The sequence below is a fragment of the Lonchura striata genome, chromosome 2, assembly GCF_050655825.1.
Source record: "Lonchura striata isolate lonStrDom1 chromosome 2, ASM5065582v1, whole genome shotgun sequence".
In the NCBI taxonomy this organism is placed as follows: domain Eukaryota; kingdom Metazoa; phylum Chordata; class Aves; order Passeriformes; family Estrildidae; genus Lonchura; species Lonchura striata.
This window is the reverse complement of record NC_140704.1, coordinates 15,593,288-15,614,415: the sequence shown is the minus strand read 5'-3', so window position 1 is coordinate 15,614,415 and position 21,128 is coordinate 15,593,288. Positions and strand designations below refer to the sequence as shown.

General features: G+C 41.0%; 1 protein-coding gene across 2 annotated transcripts; it reads right to left on the bottom strand.

Annotated features, from left to right (window-relative positions):
* Nucleotides 1–812: 812 nt before the first annotated feature.
* On the bottom strand, nucleotides 813–20,914 carry MAP3K8 (mitogen-activated protein kinase kinase kinase 8). Of its 2 annotated transcripts, none has more exons than XM_021543057.4 (9): nucleotides 20,801–20,914; nucleotides 17,581–17,707; nucleotides 16,322–16,682; nucleotides 13,074–13,238; nucleotides 11,375–11,636; nucleotides 8,711–8,817; nucleotides 4,569–4,721; nucleotides 3,684–3,930; nucleotides 813–2,214 (listed from the first exon to the last, which is right to left on the bottom strand). In XM_021543057.4, the coding sequence occupies exons 2-9, from the start codon at nucleotides 17,613–17,615 to the stop codon at nucleotides 2,081–2,083; spliced, it is 1,464 nt and encodes a 487-aa protein (XP_021398732.1). In that variant the 5' UTR covers nucleotides 17,616–17,707; nucleotides 20,801–20,914; the 3' UTR covers nucleotides 813–2,080. The 2 variants fall into 2 exon arrangements, with proteins under 2 accessions (XP_021398732.1, XP_085420776.1); XM_085564650.1 differs by lacking the exon at nucleotides 20,801–20,914 and adding an exon at nucleotides 18,715–18,733 and having other exon boundaries at nucleotides 1,005–2,214.
* Between the last annotated feature and the right edge of the window lie 214 nt (nucleotides 20,915–21,128).

Here is a 21,128-nt window from a genome sequence, read left to right as displayed (position 1 = left end):
GGGTGGAGGAAAGGAGAATGGCCTTACATAAAAAAACAGAAGAAAGTCAGTGTAATATTTTTAAAGCAAAGGTAAAAGACCACTAGCAGGCTGCAGTTTTGACATGGATCTCATTGTTGAAGTATACAGGCACTTCATAAGCATTTCCATAAGCCCTAGCCATTGTCTGGTGAGAATAAACACATTAATTTTATAGAAGAGAAACTGAGGGAGAGATTATAAACCCAACTCCACTTACCTGAAAAACTGCTTCCTACTAATTCTATTAATCTCCTTAAAGATCAAAAGCTATCAGCAAAAGATCATAAAATTGAACACAGGTCTCTGAAACCAAAGGTGACCGTCCAAACCATTAGGTCATGTTTTATTTAGGTCAGCCACAGGGAAAGTCTGACCCCTGAATATCCTGATCACTACAGTCAGTATAAATACTAAGAGGGCTTCCTCACAGAGCACTCCTCCAAGCAACTTGTTATCTAGAGATTTTGCACAAAGCACTAGAGCAAGAGGGTTATTCCCAACAGCATTTTTTGCAGGAATTAACATCAGGACTGAAGTGTTCCATGTTGTACACAACTACTGTGCAACATCTAGGCAGTCCATAAGCAATGTTGGGATGTGAGAAGGAGATTTTGCCAGAAATACTTACCATCAATTGCCAGAGTCCAAAATCCATCAGAAATTGCCTTCACCCTACTTCCCACTAAGTGGGATGATGCCTGTAGTGTACCTGGGCCATGGGAGGGGGTCTTGGATCAAATGCAGTTGCAGCCCCATGCTGCTTTTGAAGATGAAGGAAGAATGACCATGTCTCAAGGCACTGAGCTGAATTTATTCATTTGACCATATCAGTATCAAATTAGAAATCATCTGTTTAAGATAATGTGTTAGAGAGGAGCAGCATTAAATAACAGACATGAAAAAGAGACTGTGCTTCAGAAAAGATTCAGTGTACAACATACACAGTATGCCATTTAACACAAACGCTTATAAAGAGTCATCCTAAGCATCAGAAAGAGTTTTATAAAAGTTTACGTTCTCATCCCATGGGATGTACAGAACTATGCAGTTTACATAGTTTTACTATAATCCAAAACATCATGTTTCAAATGTATGAGGCACAGCAAGAACAATATAATTCCATTTCCATAGGAACATTAACACTGCTTGTCACAAATGACACACTTTCCAAACCGTAGCACTCGCAGCAATTATACATGTGTACAATTTTAAAGTATTAAAAAGCAAGAGTTTGGAGCCTGCCCACTGTTACCAATAGGGAATAACATTTGATCTACCCTTGAAAACTATCATAGTTGTAGTAGTTGTAACATAGGAAGGAGTTGAAGTCACTTTGTTAGGGCCAACTTGCTGTGCAAATCCCAAAGCTAACTGACACTGCCAGTGAAAGATTCCCTTGACCCATAGAGAAGGGGACAGCCTCCTTCTTAGCTCCCACTGCCCAAGGAAGATGCAAAGTTAAAACACATCTGCAAACAAATGATAATCTGACTCCACAGACATTCTTAATTTTCATTAAGAATGGCTAAAGGCTCCCCAAGTCTTAAAGACCAAGAATGACTAAGTCTTAAAGACAGAACAAGACTGAACCAGTCTTTAACTGGTTAAATCAAGGACTTCTTATTTCCTTTTTTTGGGGAGTGGGGGGTGGCAGGAAGGTTTTTTCTAAGTAATGCTCAGAGAGACCAAATCTTACAGCCCACATGCTAAATTATATTATATTTTTTCCTGATATTATTTGCAAGCATATATTATAAGTTTTACAAAAGTGCAAGGCCCAGCACAGGAAGATATCCTGGATTAAGACATTCCCAGCAGCAGTGTTCTTTTTGCCATCTTCTTGTTGGTCAACCAGCAGACACACAAACATCACTGCTTGGGATCAGCTTATCAGAGCCCCTAAGGGTTTAGCTTAATCATCTGTGCAATTAAACACTATTCACATTTGACAGCCTATAATGGCAATAGTTTTATATACAAATTAGAAAATCAAGTCTTAAAATCAGGTTTTAAGAGGTAGAGGTCCATTTCTGACTCATTAACATAAAATGTTATTGAGTCAGTCATATTCTAAGGCTGGTGGTCCCCTAACAATATTGAAGTAACCAGCTAGAGCTCCAAGGTCTATGTAGAGTGATCTTTGTCTCTTCAGCAGGTCTGACTCTTCCATGCTCCCATTACACAATGAGGAATCTAAAAAGAAAATAGAGAAGTCATGTAATTACTGGAAAAATAGCTGTATCAGTTCATTTTTATATTTGTCGGTATTACTGGAATATTTTGCCTATTATTTGATCTTATTAATCTGTGGTTTAAAAATTTTTTAAGTACAACACAAGTCAAACCTCAAATAAAATAAAATCTATCAAACCAACCCATAACTCTAGGACAAAGAAAGAGAAGCAGTTTGCAACTGCAAATAGCAAGTGTGTTCAACAACTTTAAAAAAAGTCTCCATGAGCTGGGACAGTGAGGCAGAGCTTTCTCATCCTCTGAGCTATAGCACTAGAGGAGAGCTTGGTGCAAATGTTCTGCCATCTGAGAATTCTGCTTCCTCATAGAGAAATTTTCACCTAAACACAAGGACATCATTTTTGTCTGTGTGTGACAATAGAGAACAAATACAGGACCATCAGATATTTTTATTCCTTTTAAATCAAGGTCTGAAAAGACAGGTTGGGTTTTCAATGGAAGAATTCCCCCGAATACTTGTATAATGGGTTTCTTGGAAACTCAAGCACCTATAATAAAGTCCAAGTTTAATGGTCCAATATTCTCTTCATTTTCAAAAGAATTGATTCAGATGGTCTGAGCTGGTCAAAGGATTATGCACCTCCAAGGCAAAACCCAGAAGATACAATGCCACTCTAAACTCAAAAACTGAGACTGATTTTTTCAGTGAATTTGTTGTTGCAATTATGCTTTACAGTATGCAAAACTTTGCACAGATATATTTCAAAATATTTATCCCAATTAAATAAACTACTTATCTGGGAAGAGTCTTTCAATGCCTTTTGTCAGAACCCTCCTAATGTATTTGGTATGTAGAAGAAAAACATTTTGAAGCCTGTTGGCAGATTGTTGGCACTTGAGCTTAAAAGGGCTGTTTCCTACCTAGTTCATGTATTATCATTAAGCACTTACTAATGCACAAGGGCAACAGCATTCTATCACACAGTCATTTTTGGTTTTAAAACAAAGGGCTTTTACTCCTGACACTCAGCAACATTAGTTATGGTTTTATGTGTGTGTTTTTCCTTAAAAAGGCAAAAACTGTTGGATTTGCTGGTGGTTGCTGGACTTTGTGGTTATTTACAAATCAAGAGTGCCCATAAAACATCTCTAGTACAGTGGCAAATTGAGTCCATTTGGGACAACAATGTATACTTCGTGAAGTGCCCTGAATGATTGCCACAGCTTTTCCAAGAGCCAGTCGTTCAGGAGCCCGCAGAAGTCAGGCTAGGTTCCTCCCCACTGAAGTCAATGGGCGTTTTTCAGATCACTTCATCACCTCGGGGTCTGATCTCATCTGATTGGGATTTTCACCGGTCACTTTCCAGATGTGCTTTGAGTTTTGTTGGTTCCTTACCACTCATTCCAATCAGGATTTGACACAAAGTAAAGTCTACAAAGGACAAGGCAAGTGAGCCTGATGCCATTACCTGTGATATTCTCTGGCAGCTGCAGATCCTTCCTCGCGAGCAGTCTTTTCCTTTCAAACAACGCCGAGTCCAGGCTCTGGCACCGCGGCTGCTCTTCTGGGGGGGGGTGTAAGGCCTCATGTTTCAGTAAGTCTGCTGCAGACAGCCTGTGATTTGGATTCCTGTCCAGAGCTGCTTCTAGCAATTCTCTCATGGAAGTGCTGCAGTCCTCAGCAATATCCTCTAAGGGGGGAGCTTGCTTGTGTATCTGTTGGAACCAAAAACGACCATGGAAACAGTTATTCCAAAAACAGTGGAAGAGGAAGTCACAGATAACCGCATGAGTGGTCTGGGAATTCCCCAATTAGGACTCATCACCTCCTTAAGTAGTCCTGATCAACTAGAACAGAACATACAACTACACAAAATCCACTTTAAAAAAAACAGATTTTATCATAAATTTAAAAATTCAAAGAAGCTTCAAGTAAGCCTAAGATCCAGTGCAATTCAAATTCACCATATTTCTATACCACACTGGAAGAGTCAGAGAATCAAATCTGCCAGGCTCCAGTTTTTATCTGCAACTTCTAAGGAAAACAGACAAGTAGAAGACAGATGGGCTTGTTTCAATCAAGTCTCACACTGATCTAACCCTGTCCTTACAGTAAACCCAAGGTCTGTAAATTGAAACAAATCACAGAGACAACTCCAGCCCAGTCTCTTTTCTTCCCCTAAGAGATCAAAACCCACTTCTTCCCTCCCTCCCTTCCCACCCCTGAAGCAAAAAAGGATGATATCATCTCTCTGACAAATATTTTGACAGTTTTTATATGACTGGAGCTTTCCCAAAAAGAGTACAGGAAACCCTCCAACTGATACTGAGCTGGCTCTGCTAAGGATACTCACAATATAAAGGTAGGAGGGATATGCAGAACGAGGGTATCTGTTCACCCAGGGCGGGATGCCTGTTTGCATATGAATGATAGTAGCTCCCATGCTGTAGATGTCTGCTTTTGTTGTGTGGCCTCTGCAAAGGATAACTTCAGGACTCATGTAAATCTGTGAAAAATAGTTAAAAAAATAAGAGATTACTCAACAGGGGAAAACAACAAACAAAGATGACTTAATGACATTTTGTGATCCTGGAAACCCTGCTCTGAAGGGATGCATAGTAGTGTACCTGCAAGCACCATTTGGGAAATAAGATTGTTCTGTTCTGCATGAGAATACAGCCTAAGAGACAGTAGTACCTGGACAAACTCATATTCCAGGCTTGCCCTCCTCAGACAGGCCACAGGTCAGTGGCTATGGGCTTTGGCTGGGCTGTGAGAGGCTGAGGTTCAAGCCATGGCTGTGCCTTGTTCAGGTAAGTAACAGTAGCCTCATCCTTCCACAGCAAAAGGTGGTGCCTGAATTGCCAGTTTGTTTTGTGGGGCACTGCTGGTACTGCTCCATGCTGCTTGAACAATGGCTGGGCATGAGCTAAAGAGAGGGTGAACTGGACTGACAGCCACCCAGATGGGGGTAGGAGTCCTCCCCTCAGATCCCTTTTACACAGAATACTACTCAGCCCTTCTGAGCAGAACTGACTGATATATATACCTTCCTGTCTTCTTTACTCTTCTTACCTCCTCCTTCTTATCCACTAACCTGCACATTGTAGCATTTTCCTGAGAAATGGGATGATAAGGAACAAGCCAGGTCTAGGCAATGCATAAATTAAAAATTAGGTGCCCTTTCCACTAGATTACCCCCAGAGCAGCTATGAAGACAAGAATCCCTCTTCTAACCTTTTTCCAAACCAAAAATGCTAATCTTTCTTGATGGCAACCAAAATAGTTTCCATCCAAACATTTCACTGAAACATTTGAATTTGCCAAGAGTCTCAAGAAGGATTTTGGAAGCTCCTGCCAGCAGCAGGCAGCTCAGAGTGCAGCTGGAGGAGAACCAGACAGGCAGGATGCAGGAGGCACACCCTGCACAGCCCTGCCACTGGCCTGGGGAGCAGGTTTCAACACCACATGGGCACAGCCCACAGCACACCAGGTCAGCAAGCTACCATATTTGCTTCTGGTTCCTACTTTTCCCTCACCCCATTTCCCTCTAAAGGATTAAAACAAACTTTAATTAATTCAAGTTATCCTGACACAAAGAATCACATTAAAAGCCATTAACTGACACAAGGGCAGGAAGTTAAGTCACCACCACATGGTTTGACTGCTTATTGCAACAGATTGAGAACAACTGTAGGGCTCACCAAATTCTAAGGAAAACTTCCCAGTAAATTACATTCCCTATCTGCAAATTCCCTTGTGTGTGTGTGTGCAAAGCCTCAGCAGGTATCTGCAGCTGCTACTGACTTATCCATTGCTTTCCTCAGGGCTAAGAGAGAATCAGTGCATCTGCATCCTCCACCTATAAATCTCATAAGGAGAAAAGAAGTTCTAATTTTGTAAAAAGAAGTCTTTGCCAAATACAGTGCAACTTGAGTGAAATCTACATAAACAAGAAGCAGCTGCTTTAAAAAAAATGCTGGCACAAGATCCTGTCTGCAGCTAAGGTGAGAAAATGGTCAAGATGCACCTTGACTGCACAGTGACAAAAAATCAAAAATGAGCTCCAAAGCTCTGATTTCAGACTGGTCTAAGAGTCCATTGTCACCAAGGCACACAGCTCAAGCCATTAATAACTTCCCATTCTCATTCCTTCTGACTGGTGGGCTGGCACTTGCCTGCCAGTCAGACCAGTCACAGCCCAGCAAAAAACCAGTCCTTTCTTCATGCTGTGCTAATTTTAGTTTAGCATTCCTGAAAATGAATCATACCTTCCACACTCAATAAACTTTAGCAGACAACTTTTTACCCTCAAATGGTTTTACTGAAGCTTATATATTTTAACAGAGTGATAGAAGCATTAACAGAAAGTGTAGCAACTGCCTAGAAAAAGTATTTCCTGCAGAGCAGTTTCGTAACAACCACAGTTTAATGTTCTGCATGACTTGTACACAAAAGCAGGAACACCAGTTTTTTTCACACTACACCAGCTAAACAAAATGTAACTATCTTTCAATCCTGTTGCCCAGAATTGTAACTACTCATTTTTATAAACACAAAGAAGATTCACTACATTCAGTCTTCCTGTGCTATAGAAGTGAATAAAAAACCTAACTCCCAGAGAATATGCACAGGACAAAGGTTATTCCACCTACCACTTCCCTCAAGGACAGAAGTCCCTGCCAATACCAGATGTAAAAGAAACCAGCCAGCTCACAGGCACAATGCTGCATGGCAGTGACAGAGCCCCAACCAGGGGTTGCACAATTACCTGCAGGAACAACAGGACAACTGCACCACTTCTTAAGGCTGCATAACACAGGGTGCAAAACTCAAGAGGACTTTGGAGAGTTAAGATCTTAGTTTGAAAAAAAAAAAATCATCAAGAAAGCCAGACTACACAGAGCATTTGTGGGTGACAGGATTAGGCATTGTGGAAAGGAAGATGCCTAGAATGAAGACTGTGAGCAGAAAAACCTATACTGGCATCAGAAACATTAGCCTGTAAGTCTTTCACTGGTATCTGAAAATGTCCTTTCCCAGTGCTGTCCCTCCAACCTCATTTGTGGCTGCAATGTTGCAGCAGGATTGCTGCTCCCCTGAGACAGCAAACACCAAACATGGCCACATTTCAGGGCTGAGAGGATTATCAGCTTTCTGAAAACAGGACTGCAGGTGTTAAAGTGTGTGGAATTTTCCTCCTATTAAATTAAGAACTAAGTGGTTTTCACTTGGCAAACACTGAAGTGTTTTCACTTTTCACTTGTTCTTATTAATACAACCTTGGCCTGTCCTTCAAGACCCAGAAGTGGATCCTCACTAGTCTGCTCCACAATCATGGAAATGTCCTGTTTACACACATCTCCATCATTGGGAAATACCCTACCAACTCATATGCACCACTGTTCTTATTAACAGCACACAAAACCCCCTTGAACAAACAAAAAGCCCCAAACCAAAGTAAAAACCCCACAAAGCTCATGCATGAAGTGCCAGAAAGCATGCTGCTTCCAGTTCAGCAAGCATTTTATAGCTCTTAACTGCCCTGACTAGAAAGACATTGAAAACAAATATTCAAGTGTTTTCTCAATTATCTTGAAAAAAAGAAGCAAACAAACCTGACCTTCTGTAAAATCTTGATTTATCCTCCCCTTCTAAAAAGTGAAATGTTTTTTGTCAATCACATGGGGATTTCCTCTTTACACATGTGGAAGACTATTAAAAGGGTAAGTGCCAACATCTCAGCTAAAGCATTTCCTGTAAAGAATCTCCTCCAGCAACAGAGAGCACAAATGCCACATCTGCAGCAGCTGCCCAAGCTAATTGTTGCTGCTTGGTTGTTTGCTAAAACTCCAGCCTAGGAAACACCTCAGCAGGAATGCAGTCAATCCAAGTGGTGGGACAATCTCAAAATCACTGAGACCATTTAAAAGGACCCCACCTCCATCACTGCAACATCTAAGCAATTTTACCAGATAATCATGAACTGTGCCATGCACAACCTCTGAAGAACCCAAGGGTTACATGCACATGGGGAACAGAGTTGACAAGGGCTAAGAGATGAAACCCAGACATCTGTAATTTCTGTGGTTTTGAAGGGAGGAATTCAAGTATGGTGTTGAACAGGTCACCCCAGTCCACAGTGAGTATCTCAGAGGAAATCTTGGCTAGACCAAAGAACAAATTCCTGTTACAAGTGTCTGAGCAGCAGCTGAAACACTGCAAACAACCCTCCTCAGAGTACTGTTTGACCTCAGTGAACAACTGCTAACAAATGAGACTGCAGAGAAAGTGACACGGCTTTCAAAGCATTCCATTCAGCAAGTTGAAAATAAAAATATAATTGAGACTCTATTAAGGTCTGTAAGTTTTTTATAGGTTTTATAGTAACTATTTTATCCATGCTTCTAACCCTCCAGCTTCAAAATTGAGCCTAAACACCACAACCCATAGGATTAATGCAATATAAAGGCTTTTGTCCCTTCAGCTTCTTACCTCTGTTCCTCTAAGATCTTTGGGATAGTAAATGTCTTCAGTCATTTGAACACTTAGGCCAAAATCCACCAAAACAGCCTTAGTTGACATAAAGACAATGTTGCTTGCTAAAAGAAAACCAAAAATTACATCATTTAAGTGTCTGGCACGTTGGTATTTATTTTGCAACACTCCTGTTTCATTCAGATGCTAGCCTGAAAAGGGGGAGAGATTAGTACAACCACCCTCTACAGACAATATCCTTCTAGCCAAAATAGGTCTGGTAATGATTTGGCTCAATTTTAAATCATATCTTAAAAATCAAACTGGTCTGGTTTATGTAAAAGAACCAATGTTTTGTCATTTTCTTCTCTTAAAATTAAAAAAAGAGACAATGAGAGAAAATAGCTGAGGGTAGAGGAGGAAGGCAGAAGACTGGTAGGCACCACAGCACAGTGCTCTGAAGATGTTCAAAGGTCTCCAAGGTGCAGATCATGCTGAGCAGCCCTAGCTATAAACAGCACAACTGTTGCTCACCAAGAGGTTTTTCTAGAGTAACAATTTAAGTGAAGACAGAAACACAGAGCAACCAGGGCCCCTCCACAGCAGCCACACCAGTCACCTGCACTGGTCTGTGAGGGCAGCTCAGCGTGAAAGCAGAGGACAAACAATGGCTGTAAAAATAGAAGACTGAGCATTTCAAACTCCCTCAGAACTGCAGCAGTATCTAGAAGCTTAATTTACTTTCCTTCATAAAACCCTGCCTAAGGCACAACTTTGTACTCAGAGGCTTTGTTTGCAGCTGTATTTCTGATCAAATATTTAAGAATGTAGTGCTTGGTGTGAGCCTTGAGAAATTCTTGTTTGCTGTTTCAGAAGATGTGGTAAAATGAAGTCTCCAAGTTACACAACAGAAATACATTTCCCTTACAGGAAACTGTGGGCTATTTTCTGTCTTGACAGTGCCTACCATGACCACTCAGCGGGAGGGCAGACTTGATTTCAGCAGTACTGATTGATTCCTGGAGCAATGCTTAACACAGCTGCCTCCTTACCAGCGCTATAGACTACGTAAGTCTGTCATTTTAGGGATAACTTTGAAGATATGGATTTTAAACACCCCATAATAGATCATCCAAAGGGCCACACTGCTACAGTGCAGCAGGATCTGCTTCCTGCCTGGGACTGAGCCCCAGCTGCAGCTGATTTTGGATTGAAGCTCCCCTGACCAAACAGCCTGATGGTTTAACTGCTCTCCAACCAAGGGTTAAAACGAGTGGCAGCATGAACACATCCCAAGAACCAGAATGCCTTCCTCCCCTTCCTTGCTCAGGGCATGTTTTACTCTCAATAAAATCCCCACCTTCTGTCCCAGCAGAACAGACTCAATTGCAGCTCAAAAGCAGCAGATAGAGTGAGGAAGAAATCAGAGATTTTGGGAAAGAGTCTTTTCTACTGCTTGCGCCTGGGGAGGGAAAACACACACTGCTCCCTGCATGGAGCCTGCCCTGCCAGGCAGTGGGCATTGCTCCACCTCAGGCCTGGAGTACGCAGCTCACCCTGGCACCTCAGGCAGGAGCACGGTCAGGGCTCACCCAGGCACCTCTGGGCAACCACATCTGTCCCAGCCAACCTCTGCCTCAGCATCTGCCCTGCATCCACCAACACAGGGAAAGGCTGGAAAAAGTGAAACGCACCACAATGGGCTGGTTCTCCTATTCACTACCTAGATGTAACAGGCTTTGGGCTGGTTTAGTTTTTAAGTTGTTTAAATAATGTCTTTGTTACTGCCAATTAAAATAAACCCATAGGAAAGACTTACAAATGATCAAGAAAAATAAAGGGAAAATATAAGCAGTTTTGTAGCTGTCAGAATCTCAAAGGCTTACATCTAAAGTTCTGACCCATACTAAATTAAAAAAACTCCAAAAACCAAAAATGCAAAACTCAGATAAAAATTTAGCAGTTCCCAACAGTTCAGTTCTGTGAATTATTGTAATGCTTCAATCTGAATATTTCTACTTTAAACCCTCAAGTTTAGCTAAAAAAACCCGGAGAAATTAATCTATCTGCGGGCCAAGATAGTACTGGGAAAAACAGCATTTAATACTAATTTAAATGCAACACATTAAAATTAAATTTTAAAGCATTTCAATACCAGTGTATTTAATTTGGACTTAACATCAATATGTTTAATTATTTATAAATGTTAATATCCAGAGTTTTTTAAAAGCAAACATATATTGAAATTTGTTGTACTTGTTGAAAGAAAAAAAAAAGCACAAATTATGTATTTACTGCCAAAGTGTCTCAAACTGAGGAACACCTGTGTAGACATGTAAAACCTAAAAGGTGTAAGTTGAAGGTGATAATGGAAACATTCAGGATGAATTTATATTAAAAGCAGGAAACTTCTGCTGAACACAGACTGATAACTTCACTCTTTAGGTTTTTATTTAAATTGAGTTGCTCATGAATTTATGACTTTCTAATCACCCTCTGCTGGAGTGAATCAATAGTGTAAGTATTTATTACCTCCAGAACCTGACCCTGCCATTTATAAAGCATTATCCATCCCTCCCACTCAGATGTAAGGCTGTGTGCCCTAGCTCAGTCCCAGGGACTCCACCATGGCCCCAGCCCAGCCAGGACCAGAAAGGACCCCAAGGAATCACACAGACGTACGTTTGATATCATGGTGGATAATCCTCTTTGAGTGAAGAAAGTCAAGTCCTTTCAGAATATGCTTTGTCACCCAAATTATTTCAAACTCTCTCATAGGACCACAGCTCTCCAGCTTTTCCATGACAGATCCTCCCTCTCCAGCTTCCATGAAGAGATGGATTGTCTCATCCCACAAAATAGCGCCATATAATTCAGCAATGTTTTCATGTCGGAAACATGCCTGTATTTCAACATCTGATGGTTTGAACTGTTCCACAGGGACCTAGGACATTCAAACAAAATCACAGTTATCCATAACAAAAGCAAGTTATCCATGTGGACACTAATTATCCTATAGATTAACAGAAAAGAAGGAAGTATAGCACTTGTATCCACTTGTTAAAATACTGAGCTTTACTTTGTTCCTGTGACTTTTCTTCCTTTGCAGCTGAGAGACATCCTGTTAAAAGTTGAGAGACATTTTGGAATCATGCCCAAATAAAAAGTGTAATCTTCCAGAAAAAGCAATGTAGCAAGAGTTATTCCCGTCAAAATCCAATGATTACGCAAAAGCTGTATGCAAACTTCCTGAAGGAGATAAAATTCCCACTGCTTTTTCCATTAGCTTTGTGCACTCATCTGCACTACCAGAACTACACACCCACCTGACAGGTGGATCAGTGCTTGCAGTGCTCAGGCCCATTACTGGCCTCAATTCAGCCCTTATCAGCACTGGTTTATGGTTTACATGAAATGAAAGCTGCTTTGAAGGGAGAGCCAGCAGCACGCTATTTCTTTAAAAAGTACTGACAGCAGATTGCTGAGACAATAAAAGCAGTGTTTGCTTACATAGAGAAAAGCTACTACTGCTCTGCTTAGTTTTCTTCCCTTGGACTTGTGTCTGTGAACCAAATAAGAGGCTAATTTATTCCAATGAGAAATATTGTTTGTATTTTCAGAAATATTTGGATACTTTAATTCTGCAGTGGATTATGCAGGAGCAGCCAAAAATCTATCCCCACGTGCACACACAGGCTGCAGGGGAAGGGCACACAGCTACCTGCCCAACTTTTTCACACACAGAATTAATACATGAGCTGGGAGATATAGAGCAACATCCCAACTGAGCTTTTACTGGCCTGAATATTTACTGCTCAATTCAAAATAGTATGTTAAAAGGCACAGCTGAAAGAAAATGTTGGCTTGCCTAAAAGTAGGACAGTGCTCAGCAGTTGAGGCATCTCACAACCTTAACCCCATCAGTGCCCAAAACACAGTAAGAGTTCCAAATACTGAGTTCTCAGGGACTTTATTGGCACTGGAGTAAAGAAAACTGAAGTTTGAGCACTTCAGCTAAAGGACAAGAGCCTAAAGCTTCTGCAGCAGCAGGGTTTTTACTACCCCCTTCAGCAGGGACAGGATCTCACACTGATATTTTACCCTAGCAGGACAAGTAGAAAATCCACTCTGCACAACAGGCCATGTGCCAGTTCCACACACTTCCAGATACTTTTAAAATGCTGAAATATTTGTAGCTTTAGAGCAAAAGAAATTTAAACATGCTAACAGAAGTGTACATTTTCCCCACCTTGTTTAGGCAAATAAAACCAAGACGATCATCAGCCAACAGTGGAATTTGATGCAGACATGTTTGAAAATACACCGTAAGTAGTATGTCATACAATATTTGCTCAGAGATAAAACTACTGAACTAACATACCAATTTGCATGCCATTCGTTTCTTGGTTTCTCTGTCTTGGGCTAAGTACACTTTCCCAAAAGCTCCCCGAGGAATAAAATCAGAACCAATATTCCTGTAAGTCAACTTCCATGGAAACAGGAGCACATCTGAGTCAATTTGATAGCGCCCATTCTTGGGTGTGATCTGTGGAGTTAAATAAACAACAAAAACCCACAGTGAAGTTAAAACTACTTCAAGTCTAATTAATTTTATACATATAGTGGAAAAAACTCCATATCACTTATGTGTATGATGCATATGATCTGCTTAGCAGTCTTTATTTAGAAACACCAAATGAGAACAGCATGTGAGGTGTGGCATTCATTCACAGCCCAGGAATCCACGTTTCTCTTCAGTGACTAACTTACGAAGTGTAAGTTGCAATTAATTGTCTTGAAACAACAACAACAGCAGCTGGGTTAATGAAATTACCCACCTCTTGTTATTAGATTTACCTGCACATGTTTGTCCTTCCTGTAATCTGTTAACTTGTTATGCCACATACCTGTTAGTCATAGGTTATCTTATACAATGTGAGCAAGAGTTTCAGCATTTCCTAATATCACATGTACTGCTAGGAGTTTAATTTCCCATCTTGTATTGGAGTTTCTGCTGCTTAGTAAAAGGTCAAAGAAGTCTGCCTTGATTTTACCAGCCACTTTCCTCTAGTTTTATTCCATAGTTTAAAAAAGAAGAGTGGGAGTAACATTGCCTCCTCTAGGTGAGTAATGTCAGGAGCTTTGCTTCTTCTGTATCACCAGCCAGGCAAGGAGGGGATTCAGGGCACCTAAGTCAGTATCTTGCTCTAAATCTTTCTCCAAAACAGTTCCCTCCCTCTGCACGTGACAGAGAGAGACCAAACGCCTAACTACGGCCATGTGAGTACTGCTTGATCCCTGGTGTTGCTTCTTCAGCCTCTCAGCTACAAAATTAATAATATTTCCTATGAATATGCTTCTAATTATTTCAGCCAGTATTTGCAATATCATTAATCTCCTTACTACTAATTTATCAAGATTTGATGTAAAATCACATCAAAGATATTTATCATTTCATGTCTGTCACAGGGCCTCAAATACTCAGCTCTTCAACTACTCTTTTTAAGATGGCAGCATATCAGGAAGATTATTTGGCCTAGATTTCTATTTAAGATGTAACATATAATCCTTCATTCTTAATCTACCTTCCTTCTTTTCAATTAGGAAAGTGCCTTCTTGACTGCTAAAATTGTCATTTATTATTTATACCTACATGAAATAAATTAATTCTTCTAAGTTCCTAAATCTGGGGAGAATAAGTTCTTAGCCTTTAGCCAAGGGGGAATGGGGGGCTATCCTTCCATAAAAAGTATTCTGCCTATGACAGAGAGAACAAGCCTTCCCTCTACTTATTAGAGCCAGGGTAAAGCAATCTGTACATGCCTAACAATCTGTACACCTTGCTTGCCTGCTTCTGCATTTCAAAGGGTTGAGACTAATGCATATGGGTTACACCTTATCCTGGAAAGGAAGAGACGCTGAACAGAGTTGATTTGGAGAGCAAGACAGCGATGACCACCGCACTACTCATGTTTTCAGGTGGCTTTTAGGACTAGCTCCTAGCCTGACCCTGTGAACATTTGTCAGTGGTTGCAATGCATTTTTCAGTTCAGTTTTAACTAAAAGAAATCCATCTTGTGCACTTCAAAACTCTTTGTGATGCAAGCCATGGTGCAGCCAGTGAGGGTCAGCAGGTAGTCAGAAACAGTCCTGACCCTAACCAAAATGCTTTAGATATTTACAGAGCAATGTCCCTGCTGAAATGCATGCACAGGTAATACCCTGCCTCCAACCCTCAGCTGCATAATGGGATCATGTGCACCTAATAGTACTGGGTTCATATCAATTGTATGTAGAAGCAATATGCAAGCAAAACAACCACGAGGATGTAGAACAGTGTCTACCCTAAGCATAGCAAACATTTAATATTACTAAGTGTCATTTCAATATAACAGAGTTGAAAAGTGATGGTTTTGCAATAGTACAATGCTCCCTTCAAATCAGAATAAAGCAATACCCTCTGGTATTTTGCACCTGAGTAACCAGTAAGCCTCAAGCGACCAATGTTCACACATGAAATATATAATATACAGGATATTTAAGATGTTAGATTTAGAACATCCTAAGAAAATACAGCAGCAACACCAACATGCATAATAGAATTCCATTGCAACACTGATTATTTCCAGAGCAACTGATCTTAAACAAAAGTTTAATGACACTAATATCCAGAGATGCTGGTAGAACACAAACAATTTTAGGGAAAAAAATAACATCTCAAAACAACACATCTATATACTTGAATTTAGCAATGTGAGATATTACATAATATTGTAACTCCTAAAATCACACTTGATAGTATGTGCTTTTTCTCCTTACATTACTACTATTGACATTTTGTGCAGATAGAGCAAATTTAGGAACTGTACTGTTAATTCCTAGATCTTTATTTTTGGGAGTTTGCATAATGAACGTTTTACTGCATGGAACACAAGGCACTGGAAGACTCTTACTGTCTACCAGACCTGTAAACCATCATAGTTCATAGAATCATAGATAGGCTTTGGTTGGAAGGGATCTTAAAGATCATCTAGCTGTAACTCCCCTACTATGGGAAGGGTTGTCACCCACTAGGTAAGGTTCCTCAGGGCCCATCCAGCCTTGCCTTGAACACTTCTAGGGATGAGGTATCCACAATTTCTCTGAACAGTCTGTTCCAGAGTCTTACCATCCTCAGAGTAAAGAAGTCTCTACACTTTTAGTTTAAAATCATTCCTCCTTGTCCTATCACTACACACCCTTCTAAAAAGTCACTCTTCCTCTTTTTTATGCAAGTACCATATTTTACAAGCCACATTTAAGTACTGGAAGGACAAAATCAATTGTAGATTTTGCTTTTTGACTGCTTGTCTCAAGTTTGTATTCAATACTGGGAAATGTTTTCTAACCTCCAGGGATACTAGGAGATAAGAGATTTGATCCTTCTGAACAAAAGACCTTTCTGCATAGCTAGCTGCCTGAGACTGCAAGGGCTAGACTTGATAGGCTCAGGGACCCCTTCCAGCCCCAGGGTTCCACAGGAAACCACAACCTGCAACTTCTGGAACTGAGCTTTATTTAGAATCATTAAAAACTTCTAATTCCTATGGTCTATAAAATGCCAAGTAAAAGGAAAAGAGATGTACGTACCATATTCAAGAGGATTCCAGATTCCTGTTGTCTGCATCCTTTAAACTGTTTTGCAGTGTTAGACACCTGATTTGCAAAAGCAAGCAGGTCTTCCACAGTCCCGTATTTGACAGAGGACATCAAAGAGACCTCCCCTTCACAAAACAGTAATGATTCTGCATGTTCATCATTTTGATTTGCCTCTTCACACATGGTAATTAAGCTGTCTTCATAGACTGCAATGTCTTCACCTGGATAATGGTTTTCCATGATGGCTATCACCTCAGACATATTTAGATCCGCTAGCAACAAGTCAATCTCCTCTTTGCTATCACTATCCGTGCTCATATACTCCATTACTGTCCACTTTGCAAAATCAGTCCTGGAAAAAAAAAGAAAAAAACTTTAAAACATTTTTCACCTACCTAAATTTATTTTAGCAAAGTAAGAATGAAAAGGAGTTATCAGAAGTGATCAGTACCTCATCATTATACAGATTTAACATTAATAACTTGTATTATGAAGAAAATCATAATTAGGATCCTGGGTGGAGACAGAATGAAGAAGTATTTGCTAGTGAAATTTATTTAGAAGTTACTAGTTAACCTCCCCTGTCACTCACTCTCAGAATTTTTTATGATAAAGCTTTCCCTAAGAGGAACAGGTACAGTAAGAATACACCACTGTGACAGATATGCAAAAATGACAGAGCACCCTCAATAGAAATAAAGGAATTCATTGTTTGGAAAAGAATGACAAAGAGAGATATTAACATTCTCAATTAGTTTATGTCTAAGTTTGTACTTTTTTTTTTGTACACAATTTATGTGACAATTTATCCAGAAAGAAGGAAAGGTCACAAAGCAAGGTCATTCCACTAGTAATAGGCATCTGTTAGTATCATTGTACAAAGCATTGTCACCACCTGAGATACAAAAATCCATATTTCTTTTGCAATTAACTGGTCAGAACTAGATTTGAATTGAAATTTTCACTCTGACTTTCAGAAGAAAGTCCGAAACTGAGCTATCATAAAAGCAATGAGCTTTTGAAGTGGCTTCCAACATTTTGCTCTGTTCCCATTAATGCTAACAATAACTTTTTAGGTTACTATCGCAACTGTTTTGCTGGAATGGATTTACAGCAAGCTGGGTTCAACTTCCAAAAAAGTTCCTTTCTATTCCAGAGAGTTACATATTCAAGTTAAAAATGTTTGCATGATCAGTCATTAAAAAACTGACACAAATAGTTTCCAACACATAAATGTCAAGAGCACTTACCTTGTATTTAACCTGATTACATCACTCAAAACCATTTAAAAACGTCTCAATAGAATCCCTGAAGTCATCACGTTTTTCTGAACCCGTATTTACCACTGATGATAATTTCACAGTGTTCTGTGGCAGTCTATTAAAAAAAGCAAAACAAATAAAGCCATTGCACACCAGCTCAAGCAGAAGGACTGGTTTGTACTCATACAGATTATTTGCTTCATGGAAAGAAGAGCTAGTAATCACAAGGCTGAGATAACAGGGGATTTTTCTGCAGAAAAAGATGACAACTCAAGAATCAAGCTACTGTATCATCCAGATTTCCAAATAGTAGTGAAAAATAGTTTTTCCATGGTTATGTCCTGAGTTTTATTCTGTCTCATGCCTGCTTAAGCAAAGAGTAGGACCTCCTTTTCCTCTAGCAGAACTGACTACAGCATAACCTCTTTAGAGAGCTCTCACTTCCCTTTTTTGTAATCCACTGCACCATCTATTTTGGGCAAAAGATAACAACTAGGCAAAAAAAAAAAAAAAAAAAAAAAAGAACCAAAAAAACCCGAAAAGCAGCAAACAGAATCTTATCTCAAGGACAAGCAGCAGACTCGATCCCCTGAGGCCATGGAGCAATGTATTTACCCAGGCACAGTTTCTGGTTATGATCACTATCTTTCTTACCCTCACCACAAGGACGTAGAAGCTCTGTGGCACATATTTCTCATGGGTTAAAGTATTTACGTCAGCTCTAATGTGAAGAAAACCAAGTAAAATGACGTGTCTGAGTTGGCAAAGAAGTCAGACCACGTGCTGAAAAAGGCAGGACAGGGCAGCAGATGTAGCATCAGAAAAGGCAAACGGAGTGCCTGTTCCTTTTCAAATTCCGATCCAAACCCTGGGAGTGATGGTGGTAGAGCAGTGCTCTGCCACCCCCCATTCCCCAAGCCGGGCACGGTGACTTTCACCAGCACTCTACACCAGTTCATCCAGCCCTAATCAACCCACACCCCCAGCATCAGGGCAGCCAGCTTGGAAACTTTGTGGTCACTAGCACTACTTGATGGGTAGGCCACAGGCTTTGTATCCTGGGTGCTCAGAGAGATCACGAAAAGGAAAAGATGCTGTGGGTGTTTTTTAGCCCCGACTCACCTCAACTTGCTCCATGACCAAGCTATAGGCTGTTAACAAAGTCTGAACATGGTTACTTTTTAATAGAAATGAGATTTCTGTTTTTCTCCAGAGCAAGACTTCTATCAATTGGTTTGCTGGTTTTTGGGATTTTTTTTTTTTTTTGGAGTGGGGGGCAGGGGTGGTTTCTGCTGAATTAGTGGGGCTCAAAAGAAAAGAAACAGTGCTGTCATAAAAGGAACCAAGAGAACTCATGTGTAAAGTCAGGTAATGTTACAAACTAGTCCTGAGGGACTTTCTGAAGAAAAACATGAGCCTCTAGATGCTTTGGTCTTTTATGGATAAAGACAAATATGTACCACAGTTAAACTAATTTACTCTCTGACAGCATTTTCATGCATCTGTACAGATTAGACCAAATGTAGCTTTCTGGAAGTGCCAGCTCTGCTTTGTTCCTCAAAATGTTCCCAAACTAGAGCGCAATACTAATAATACTCTTGGCAGTTTCACTACTACCCAAAATGTTCTAAATAACATGAAATGTCTATAACCTGCATATTCTCATTTCTTTTAGTGCTTAAGAAAAGCTGCAAACCCTTCACCATTACAACTACCTGAAAGGAAACGGTAGTGAGGTGGGAGCTGTTCTCTTTATCTCAAATAACAAATGATGGGACAAGGTGAAATGGCTTCAAGTTGTGCCAAGAGAGGTTGGATATTAGGAAAAATTTCTTCACTTAAAGAGTTGCCAAACACTGGAACAGGCTGCCCTGATGGCTGAATCACCATCCCAGGGGGGATTTAAAAGACATACATGTAGATGTGACACAGTTTAGTGGTGGGCTTAAGAGTGCTGGGTTGGACTTGATAATTTTACAGGTCTTTTCCAACCTAAGTGATTTTATTTTTCCCTATATCTAGCAAATTCTAATTACTAAATGATTACACAATAAAAGCAGTGTCTAGACTATAAAAGCTGATTTTTTAAAATTATGCAGGAATTTAGTACTATACTTCCCCTACAGACAAGAAAAAAAAAGGTCCATTTTCCAATGGGGAATTCATTCCTTCTATTTATCCCTAAAATCCTATACTAGTATCAGTGGTGGGCACTCATGCAGTATTCTAAATTGTCCTATATAATCTAGATTCACAAAGAAATGACATCACTAAGTACACTTTACTTATATTCTCAGCTAAAAAACTGGGTTTACCTGCAGTGGAAAAATAAAACTGCATGCAAACACTTAAGTCAGTTGCTAAAGCACAAGACTCTTTCTCCAGTTTTGCCAATATTTCAACATCATCACATGAGTAATTTGTAAGCCAAAGGTTTATTTCTCTATTCTCGGCGTAGCTTTTCAACCCCTTTTGCCTAAGAAGTGTGCTGCCAGACACCACTCTTATATCCATATTAAATAATTACTGGATACCAGACTTCTGAGCCCCTGTGACACTTTTTGTGTGTCAAGGATCAACGATGGAAAAAAATTGAACAAAATCTACAATAAAAATAAAATCTAAAAATCAAGACCACATAGACAAGAAACCTCAACACCCCTCTCCCCCTTAAAAAGCTAGCCACAAACTGCATAGCCTGGCTCAACACAATCATACACCCATAATAAAGATCTCTTGTGTTGCTTCTAGAGAACCTAGAGAACAATTTTCTGGTCTAAGTGACAAGTGACTGCCCACTAGAAAGGAAATAAATAGTCCTTATTTACTTTTAAAAAAACTTATCGACAACTTGAAAAACACAATCCCTCTGGGGGAAAAAAAAAATCAACAACAACAACAAAAAAACCCCCAAAACTTCTACTGTTAAGGAACGAGAAATAGCAACAATTTCAACTTCGACAACATTTCACATATTCACTTGGAATAAGAAAACGCGCGACTCTCCCAGCGCTGGCAGCAGCAGAGCCCAGCCCCAGCCCTTCCTGCCCTGCAGCCCCGGGGACAGCGCAGGTGCCGCAGCCGCGGCGTCCCGGCACACGGCGCGGCTCGGGAGCCGAGGGCAGCCGGGAGCCCGAGCGCCCCGCCCGGCAGCGCAGCCCCGTCCCGCTGCATCGCTCCGCTGCCCTGCCCCGCCGGCCCCGCTCACCCGCGGCCCCGCTCTCCGCGCCGCCGTCCGCCGCAGCCCGCGCCGCTCCGCCGGCTCCCGGCGCTCCGCGGCCGGCAAGGGCGCAGGTGGCACCGCCCGCCCCGGCCGAGGGCGGGGAGCGGGGCGGCCCCGCCGCCGGTTTCTATTTCGGTTTCCCGGCAAGAGCGAGCGCTGCGCTGTCCCAGCCCGGCCTCAAGCCCGGCCAGCGACCGCCTCCTGCCTCGGCCGCGGCGTCGCCCGGTGGCAATGGCTTGTGCTCGGCGGTGGCATCGGGAAAACCCTGTCCTGCCACCTCATGTTTCCGTGCGCACCTAGAGGGCGTCCCCCG